This window comes from Hemibagrus wyckioides, linkage group LG04, assembly GCF_019097595.1.
Source record: "Hemibagrus wyckioides isolate EC202008001 linkage group LG04, SWU_Hwy_1.0, whole genome shotgun sequence".
In the NCBI taxonomy this organism is placed as follows: domain Eukaryota; kingdom Metazoa; phylum Chordata; class Actinopteri; order Siluriformes; family Bagridae; genus Hemibagrus; species Hemibagrus wyckioides.
In genome coordinates, this window is record NC_080713.1 from 11,510,891 (window position 1) to 11,521,794 (window position 10,904).

Here is a 10,904-nt window from a genome sequence, read left to right on the forward strand (position 1 = left end):
GAGCAACAGTAAAGTTTTTCTCATTCAGAAACTTTATTACCATGTGACCTTGAAAAACCACATACATGCTGTTATAAGACTACATCTGTTTCTCTGAGGAAACTGTGGTCCTTTTCACTCATATAAGAGTGCTAGTGTGTGTGTGTGTGTGTGCCTGTGTGTGTGTGTGTGTAGCTCGCTAAGTTTATTTAAGGAATCTAGCATGATTTCTTGCGTTTCTATCCAGTTTGAGGAAATTGATATTTAGTTAAATGCTATCATTTTGCTTGGAGACTGTATCAGGAGTTCACAGCAATCTTATAAAGACTGAATATGATGACATTTAATCTGTTCAGTCTTTGTGAGCAGTTACCCTGGTCTTCACAAAACAACATTTTAGAAAATAAAGTATTTTGCATGTTAATACTGCTTTATGAATAAATAAATATTCTAATTTATGAGGTCTAATATGTATAACTTTAGTTTTCATGACAGCTATTATTTAAATGCGCATTAAATATCATGTTTAATATTTGTATAATATGACCAAATGGGCAGAGGACTCGGAACAACTGAGCGTGTAAGTGTGTTTTTCGACTGTGATCTGAGGAAACCTGAATAAATGAAGCATATGTTAAAATAAGCAGAGAAACTCAACAAAATCCCCCAGAATTTTGTCTTTTAATAAGAAAAGAACACAAAATATACCATATAACAACCTTTCGTGCCAATATATAATATATACACATATATTAATGCATTTCTCTTTGAGGACTGAAAGCAAACAGTTTAAATAAACAATAACACAACAATAACACATTTCTGACCTGAAATGTTTTTCCTCACTCCAAACCGTTTATTTTGACACGACAGAAAAGAAAAAGAGAAAAAAAAACTTGTTAAAAGTCTGAGATGATCAACGAGTGACACGTTAGCATGATGTCATCAATTGGATTTGCCTCTTTTGTGTGAAATAAAGTAGTTGCAAGGCTTTGTAGTAACAAATTGACTGTACCCCCTCCCTTAACAAGGGGGTCACTAGTGCAAAGTACTGTGTGTAAATGAAGTTCACCGCTCTTTGCAAGCATTTCTAACTCAGTTCAACAGGAATTAACACTTAACAGTACATGTTTTTATACATTGCCAGAATTCCTGTGGTTATATTTAACTATTTGTCTTACAATTTAACTTGCTAGCTCTTTAACAGCTTCCAGCTCAGGAATATGTTTACAGTTGGGAGTTAGCTTTCTGTCTCAACTAATGTTTACATGTTCTTTCCTGTTAGGATCAGCAGCTATTAAAATATCACAAGACATTGCTCAACATAGGTGCATCTAGATGCCAAATGTGTTATGACCTGATCGGCTGTATTTGTAGTTTGCTGGCTGGCGTTAGTTAGTCAGCAATGTTAGTCATCTTGTTATATAAACTGATTTAAGTTAAAAACTCAAATAGGTTTGAGCTGAGAAGCTAGCAAGTAAATGAACATTACATGCACAGTTTGCTATAATGAAGCTGAATACTAAATAGTGCATTACTCTATTCATTTTTATTATTCATTTGTTTAGTAAAGTTTTGTTAAGGCTTTCATTCCCACCAGATTTTTAGTTTAACTCAATAACCATGATTTTCTTTACACGTACATGACAAAACTCCCAGAGAGCTAAAAATGACAAAATGGTCGTGTGTACTGTTTCCAGTAAAGCAGCTCAGCCATTGCAGCTAACTGGTTTAACATATGCTCCTTTTTTTAAAAATTGCCATTTATTTTTGTGTAATTTGAATGCCTCATCAATTAGTGTTTTTTTATCTTTCTTTATTAATATGAGATTCCAATTTATTTCATGAAATTTCTGTGTAATTAAAAATAAATAAGCTTTTTAAACTTGACTATGTAATCCGTACATGTACTTCTCAAATTGGATTTTTATACCACATTTTGTTGCATAAATGCTCCTATAAACAATTTAAAAAAAAAAATTGATCACATTAAACTTAACTTAAAATAAATAAGGTCTGTTGTTGTAAGAATATTGCAAATTTGGATTAAAGCACAGGTAATTAATGTGAAATTTAAATGTAATTTCGGCACATGGCTAGCACTTTCTAACCAGTAAATCTTTGGTCTGGCACACAAATGATAACAGAACAATTCTTTTCTTCTTATTAAGACTGAGTTTAATTACTGGAAAAGGGCTTTGAGCCAAAATGTTTACCACAGTTTGTTTAAAAGCATAGACTTAAAAACTTTTGGCATATTTTTTTTTTAAAAAAAGTCATTACACATGTAGCAATGCAACATTACACGTTTGCGCACTTTATGCTAACAGGAACGCCACGCTATGCTGTAACATGAGACTGTACTGTAGCAACATAGGTTTACTTACACACACACACACACACACACACACACACGCACATTCACACAAAATATACAACCCATAATAATCCCAAAACACAAAAAAGCAAAATAAGATATATTAATTTCTTCCCTTCATAAATAAATGGCTTTTCCCTTTTTGCCACAGACAGTGTATATACACATTTCGCATTTGTATCTCCTCCTCCTTTTTAGGCCCTGGCATTAAAAAGGCCAAAGGTTTAAAAAAATCGATTTGTGTGTAGGTTCATCAGACTGGCCTATGTGTGGAGGTGGGTGTTTTTGGTATATCAGATTCTGTATGTTCACCCCAATTAAAAGTACAATTTGGTCAAGAATGTAATGTACAGTTATCCCCCTGCCACAAATATAGTTGATCAGCCAAGACTTGTTTTAACGTTACCAGTATGGCACTCAATAGATAGACCTTAAGACCTTGTTTGGCTCAGTAACACCATTTGTACGTAAACATTTTTAAAAGAGACAGAATGAAACTGTATTAAAACACTAAGTATACAAATAACTTGAACAATATATCTTCTAACATATATCTCCACATTCAAGCTGTAGCCGATACCTTCCACCAGAGTCTGATGCTCATGTGGAGTGATATCGAACTGTGCTGAGGAAGAAATAGACATGACATGAAGCTTATATTCTGCTAAACTGGAGGCTATAAACTTCGCTTAAATGTTAGGTTTGTTAGACCTCTAGCTCCAATGCAAATATAAAGAAGCAAACTTAAGACTCCAAACATGTCTTGACTGATTGACTACCTTTGACTAAGGAGTTTGAGGAGTTTATAAAGTCCCCTTTCACAAGTTGTCTTTATAATCCAGCTGGTGTGGAAGTTTAAAATGTTTTTTGTTTTTAAGTTTAGAGTGAGGGGCAGGGTAAGCACTTGTACACGTGTACTTTTTTTTTAATCTAATCCAATGACATTCCTATGAATTTCAACATGTGTAGCCAGAGACAGAGAAATAATTGTCCTGTTCCTGTTGTCTTGAAGGCCTGCTGCCAATCATAGGTTTTCTTACAACCTGATTTGTCCAAAACAAAAATCTTTGGAAAACGCCTCTCTAGGAAGCATTAAGCACAGACCTGCTGTAGAGGGTCTGGTAATAGGCACCTGAGTCGATGCTTGAGGGACCAGCGCTGTCATAAATCTGTTTGGCGGCTACAGGTGAAGAAGCAGCATAGCCATTGTAGGCCATGACATGATCTTGATATGACTTGAGCTCCATTTTCTGCTCATTAGACATGAGGTTGGTGATGGAAAACGGGTGGTTGAAGTTGTACTGAGGGTCCATGGACTTGAGCGGGTCATTCTGCAAATCCAGGTGATGATGCTGGATGGGATTGGAGAGCAGATGAGGACTTGTGTTCATGCCCTCGGAATGCAGGTGAGATCCTGAAGGGGGCATTGAGGATGGAATAGAGCTTTGAGGTGGACCCTCAAGCGGTGCTAGACCCATTTGCTGCTCTTCAGTTGCAGAGCCAGGATGAGAAACATCAGACTGGGCTGAATCGGCACCGTCAGATGAACCTGTAGCAGGGCTTCTGTCCTCCTGTACACCATCACTGTTCCCATGTTTAGAATTTACACCATCCTGAGACTTTCCCCTGCCCTTCTTTCCTGGCTTATCATCGATTTTAAAGCGCTTCTGGCGCCTCAGGTAGCATCCATTCTCGAACATGTTGCCTGAGTTGGGATGCAGTGCCCAGTAAGAACCTTTCCCAGGTTTATCAGGCGAACGAGCAACTTTAACGAAGCAGTCATTGAAAGAGAGTGAGTGGCGGATTGAATTCTGCCAGCGCTGTTGGTTCTCACGGTAGTATGGGAAGAGATCCATGATCCACTGGTAGATCTCATTCAGAGTTAGCATCTTGCTGGTTGACTGTTGGATCGCCATTGTGATCAGTGAGATGTATGAGTATGGTGGCTTGGCGTGAGTCAGAGACCGACGATATGGCTTGGGCACTTCTTTAGCACGGTTCAGTGCTGGTGGAGATGGATAACTGAGCTGAGAGATCGGCTGATTCATGCTTTGGTAGTGTGAAAGTGGAGCCAAGGATGTAGATGAAGGGCTTAATTGGGTTAATGGGCTTGTGTTTAAAGATGTGCCCAGGTTCATGTGATTGGCCGCTCCGCCCATGGCGTTCAGACCTGGGTTTCCGTATCCCATGTTCATGCTGGCACTCGAGCCAGCCGGGTTCAGGTTGATGTAACTACTCACAGAATTCATGGCGCTTGCAGAGGAATACATCTGGAGAAAAGAAGAATTACACTTTGGTTTAGTTGAACTGAATTTTTCACCAGTTCATTTAATAAGATTTAATAAAACACTCTTCAGGTACACTTTTATTACATTACATTATCATTGAAATATGTGTTACTAAATCTATGAATAAATGCAGGCCACTTTGAAAAGAGTAGAAATATTACATTCAAATGAACATTACACTGCCTTTTGACCAATTGTTAGCGTTATATCTTTAAAAAAAAATAATAATAAAGTCACTGCAAACTACTTACATATTGATTTAATCTGATAGATTATAGAAATGGTTTCATAATACTTTTCAAAAAGCTGTTTGTTGCACTTAAATTGCAATGGGTTATTATGTCTCTGCATGTCATGTCTAAAAAGGAACAGGTAAAAGACAAAAACATGCATGTAGTTTATTTATTCTGATTTGAAATCGTAGTCTAAAAATCTGTTTTTTTTTTTATTTAATTGACTTTGTCCGTGGGGAGTTAAATCCATCTAAACTATTGTGCCGATAATTCTACTTATTTTGGTTGATCGTAAAGCAATTTGGAGAGTGTTTCATTTTAATTCAAACAAAACGTCGAAAATAAAGCGCAAAAATAAAATCACTTTACTTATAATAATCACTGTAATAATATTTTGTGTTAAATTGGCAGGGTGAAGCTACAACATTTAGATACATTTTTCCTACGGTTTACTTGATTTAATCTATGAATTCTGAAATGAATAATGATTACAATAGGCTAATTCATATTATTCCTTAAAAAAAAGTTTTATTTACTAAATATTAAATATATACGTAGAGATTGTTCGCTACAAATAAAACTCCTTGTGAAGTGAAATCCGTTTAGGAATTATTTAAAGTTGAAAACTTCCACTAATTATGCATATTCAATTCTGTTTTAGAAAACTGTATATTTTAATAATGACTCAAGACTAGGAGTATTTAATCTTAAAGGCAAATTTAATATCTACACTTTTATTAACAGCTAGTTTTAAAGGATCTCATGTGTTCAGTTTAAATCCGGCTTATTATTATTATTATTTTTATTTATTTTTTGGCTAATTGAGACAAACTTTTTGTGAAAACAGCGCGGTTTTATTACAGTACTATTTTATATATTTATCACAACAAGGCTGAATTAAAATCATTTATTTAACATAACTCGATACTGCTTTTTAAGTGCGAGTGCGACTTCATTTTTAATAGCCTAATAAAAAAATGTGCTGATTGAATTAACATTAGTTTTACCTTCGATAAGTAGGAATAGTATTCGTTTTTACCAGTCTTCAATGTGCGTGTGTGTGTGTGTGTGTGTGTGTGTGTGTGTGATTTACCTCACTGGCCTCACTGTAAAATCCGCTCCACTCCGGTATTTCATGACTTTCCATTTTCACGGAGCTCAACATCCCAAAGAAAAATATAGATGATGTAAAATTTCGTTTTTATAAAAATGTCTTGGGTCTCAAAAAGGTCAGGTTCCGATTCGATAATCAGGAGAAAATATCCAAATACCACGAACTCCCCAAAATATCAATAACTGTCTCAAAATACTGACTGCTGCTGTAACTTGGATATGTTTATATAGTTATATCTCTCTCGGGCTCGTTGTCAGAAACTCTTCAGTTCATCCATGAAATATTTAAGAGTAAATCCAGACCAAGAAGAAGAAAAATAAGAGGGAAACGGCGCGTCCAGCTGTGGAGCAGCGCGCGCACCGTGCTGCCGCTGAGGGACTGTGTCTCAGAGAGTGTGTGTTGAGTTAAAAGTTCAGCCGGCTTTAAGCTCAGGTATAAAAAAGAAGGCCACGCCCCATCAACGCCTCGTTTTAAATATTACCTTTCATTCCTCCTCCTTCCGGGTTTCCAAGCTTCAGGACGAATCCATTTTGCCCCCTGCTGACCTGTATATTGGCACCAGACCTTGAAATTAAAGTTCCAATCAACTTTTGAAAACATTATTCTGCTGAAAATTTAAAATAATGCAAAAATAATACTGCTTAGTTTTTGGCACGGAGTGTATTAAGAAAAAAGAACCACAAAGACTGGGATTACGACTGGTGATCATAACAATGCAAAAAAGCAAAATATGAATTTTTACTAAAGTTCAGTTTAATATGCTTAGGAAAGATTACATCCATCTAACTTTACATGAGCAAACAAAGAGACATTTATTTATTTATTTATTTATTTATTTATTTATTTATTTGCTTGTTTATTTATTTATTTATACAAACTTGTTTTTTTTTGCATGGAATTATAAATCTTTTTCCGTTTTTATCAGCCAATTTAACACACATTTATATGTATAAGTCGATTATAGGTTATGAACAAGGTTATTAAGGTTTTGTTTATCCTTAAGCTTAAATCTCATCAATACAACAGCCAATTACATTTTAATTTTATAATTTTTGATGAACCGAACAATGCTGAAGACATAAGAAAGCAGATATAAAAACAAATATTGAAATAATTATTTGAGAAACCCGGACAAGTAGCCTTCAAAACTTTAAAGCTGTACAAGGACGTATTGTATATAAACTGTTAATAAAATGAAAAGATTTTAGATAGATAGATAGATAGATAGATAGATAGATAGATAGATAGATAGATAGATAGATAGATAGATAGATAGATAGATAGATAGATAGATAGATTTATATGTTTTCACTAAGTAATCATTTGCTCATTCGGAATGAAGTTCGGGTCTCTCTCTCTCTCTCTCTCTCTCTCTCTCTCTCTGCGAATCCACATCCGCGTCCTCTCAGACTGATATTCATCTGAATATCAATTGCGTTTCCTCTAATGCTTAATGAATGGTCGTGTAATGGAGAAGATCACAGGGGGGTCCGACAGGATTAATGGGGGCGGGAGCGCGCGCAAGAGCGAGCCACACAAAGTCTCCTGCACCTGGTGTATAGCAGGGTCTCTATGTGCATAAAGCATGCATACATATGATAGGCCCATGTCTAGATTTATGTGACTTAATGTAACATTTAATGTTAGATATGACCTTTTTATGATTTGCATACACATACACACACTGACGTCCACACACTCACACGCCGTGGGACACAATTTACACCCGCTCGCAAAAAAAGGGCTGTAATGTGGATTTAATGGAACGGGCGATTAACACTTTGAATCTGGGGAAAACACATCCTTCCAGAAAGGAGGATCGTGTGTGTGTGTGCAAAGTACTTTTGTACGTCGTTCTGGATAAGAACGTCTGCCAAACACCAGAAATATAAATGGAAATGTGTGTTATGTGAATAAAAGTAAATCTTATGCCCCGAGTCCCCTGGTATAGGCTCATGACTCCCCGTGACCCTGTGTAGGATAAGCGGTGTGGAAAATCAATGGGTGGATGGATGGATGGATTGATTAAAGTTTCAAGATTCAAGAGCTTTATTTTCATGTACTATATACTAGCTTTATTTATGTACTAGTACAATGAAATTCTTACTTTGTTTACTCCTCTCAAGAATGACAGGGTAGAAGAAAAAAGGATGTATGAATGAATGGATGGATGGATGGATGGATGGATAGATAAATAAATAAATAAATAAATAAATAAATAAATAAATAAATAAATAAATAAGCAAGCTATGAAATAATACTTTCCGGACGATATCTAGTTTAAAGGTTGGATTAAATGATTTCGACACACTAGTGCAGTGCATGCCAACAGGGAGAATGCGCAAATGGCACCCACCCACTCACACACACACACACACACTTTCCTGCAGTCTAGGCACATCGTTCATTAACACCTCAATAATTAGTGAACAAAAGCGCTAATGGGTCACACTAATGGAGGAAGCGGGAGATTTAAAGGATTTTTTTTTATCAGTCACACCAGAGTCTCACGCTTAACTTTATTCTTATTAAACTTTTCCAGACCTGCTCTCCTCTGCCACACACACACACACACACACACGAAACAATAGTAAATCATTAAGAAGCACATATGCCTAAAATAAAAAAATAACTCATTAGACTAATACATAGCGTATTTCACAATATGTCGGATTAATAAAAATGACATTCTTTAATATATAACTGTAAAAAAGCAGAAAAAGCAAAAGGGTTAAATAAAAAATAAAATACGGATTATAAAACAAATATAGGCTAAATAACAAAATGAATAAACAGCCAGTGATTTAAATTCTGCTAAAGATGACGTGAAAGCAAAAACAGATTTTTAGTTATAAGAGAGATCGCCTATACGAATATAGTGAAAATATAGCACTGCAATTAAATAGCAAAGTTTTACATATGTATATTGGGCTGCGCTAACGACCACCCTTTTCTAAATCTCGTGGGTTTATACAAAAACCTGGTTTTATCTGCTGGTTAATGTACCAACGCCATCTATAGAACAAAATTAGCCCTCTAATCTGATACAGAGCAGTTATAGGCAATCAGTGAGTTTACAGCTGACCTCTTATAGTCAAAATGGTGGACTTAGAGAGTTGCTGGTCTGAGTTAGAGTGGCCACTGGGGAATCCTGGTTGCCAGAGCACTGTCAGCCACAGTCACACATAAATGAGTCATTTATATTTTAACCAAGAATGAGGGCTGATTACAATAATTGTGATACAATGATACTGTGTTGATTAATTTTCAGTAACAATGAAGCTTTAATAATAGTTACAGGAAAAGTAAATCATGGTTAGACAGCTTTCATGTTGTGAAACTGGAAAGCTATACTGAAGAGTATTGTGGATGCTTGATTTCATTTGGTTTTAGTGATTTGAGTTTTCTGAGTCTAATAACATACAAAAACAATAAAGAATAGCACAAGAACGTGAAAAAACTTGTGGTCCAAACTAACTTTTATTGTGGACAACATTCAATAACGCAATTTGTTGGTCATTAATTTATAGGCCTAATGGCTGGCTGTGGTATTATATATATAATTTGCCTTTATTTGTCACATATACATTACAGCACAGTGAAATTCATTTCTTCGCATATCCCATCCTTGGAGGTTGGGGTCAGAGCACATGGTCAGCTATGATACAGCGCCCCTGGAGCAGAGAGGGTTAAGGGCATTGCTCAAGGGCCCAACAGCGGCAACTTGGTGGTGCTGAACCCCTGATCTTCCGGTCAATGACCCAGAGCCTTAACCACTTGAGCCACCGCCGCCCACAATATATATATAAGCATATATATATATATATATATATATATATATATACACACACACACACACACACACACACACACACACACAACGGATATAAAAAGTCTGCACAACATTGAAAATTTGGCACTTTTTTGTGAAACAAAGATAAATCATGTTTCCCACCCTCAATATGAAATTACAGTGTATTTAAATTAAGGGGAAAAAATAAACAAACAAACAAACAAAAAAAAACAAAACAATCAAAAACATTTTATGGAAAATAGGGAAATAAAAAAGTTACCTGGTTGCAAAAGTGGTCCCGGCCTTAAAAAGTGGGGATGTGGCTGGGTTCAGAATTAAACCAGACACATGTAATGTAAATGTAATTATCAAATATGGTGGTATTTTTCACATTATCATGTCATCTTTGTGGTACCTTATCAGTTACCAATATGACGATATAATATCAATGTTGTGAAAAATTATGTAAGGATACGATTCTTATGATGTCATTATTTACAGGAATAAACTCTGGAAATAGATAATGATAATTTCTTCTGTTTTCAGGCTTTTACTACTAGGGAGGATGATAGCTTCTGAGGGTACTAATGGTATTGCTGGTTCTGGGGAGACTTGCCAACATCCTGGCACAACAGGGTCTAAAGAGTGAGATGGTGAGATAAGGAAATCCAGCAAGGTTCAGTGACTGTCAAATAGTCATAATCCAATCTTTTGGTTGGCCTAAAATGAACCACATACAGGCTAAAATAAAAACACTAACCATTAATGTTGTTGTTCTTCTTCTTTCAGCTGCTCCCTGTTTGGATCGGATCACGCAGGCCAGCCTTTACTCCTCATGTGCATCAATGAGCCTTGGCCACCCATGACCCTGTTACCAGTACACCACTGTTCGTTCCTTGGACCACATATGATAGACTACTGCAGACTGGGAACACCCCACAGGCGCTGCAGTTTTGGAGATGCTCTGATCCAGTCGTCTAGCCATCACAATCTGGCCCTTGTCAAACTTGCTCAAATCCTTACACTTGCCCATTTTTCCTGCTTCTAACACATCGACTAAATGTTCACTTTCTGCCTAATATATCCCACCCACTAACAGGTGCCATGATGAGGAGATAAT

The 10,904-nt window shown here is 36.2% G+C and overlaps 1 protein-coding gene across 1 annotated transcript; it reads right to left on the minus strand.

Annotated features, from left to right (window-relative positions):
- Nucleotides 1–641: 641 nt before the first annotated feature.
- On the minus strand, nucleotides 642–6,387 carry foxa3 (forkhead box A3). Its single transcript, XM_058388334.1, has 2 exons — nucleotides 5,971–6,387; nucleotides 642–4,626 (listed from the first exon to the last, which is right to left on the minus strand). The coding sequence occupies exons 1-2, from the start codon at nucleotides 6,040–6,042 to the stop codon at nucleotides 3,439–3,441; spliced, it is 1,260 nt and encodes a 419-aa protein (XP_058244317.1). The 5' UTR covers nucleotides 6,043–6,387; the 3' UTR covers nucleotides 642–3,438.
- Between the last annotated feature and the right edge of the window lie 4,517 nt (nucleotides 6,388–10,904).

Bases quoted from the DNA above. Each gene is read 5' to 3' on its own strand.
- foxa3 (XM_058388334.1), bottom strand. From the start codon at position 6,042: ATGTTGAGCTCCGTGAAAATGGAAAGTCATGAAATACCGGAGTGGAGC. The intron at 4,627-5,970 runs GTAAATCACACA...TCTTTTCTCCAG, and splicing joins TTTACAGTGAGGCCAGTGAG to ATGTATTCCTCTGCAAGCGC.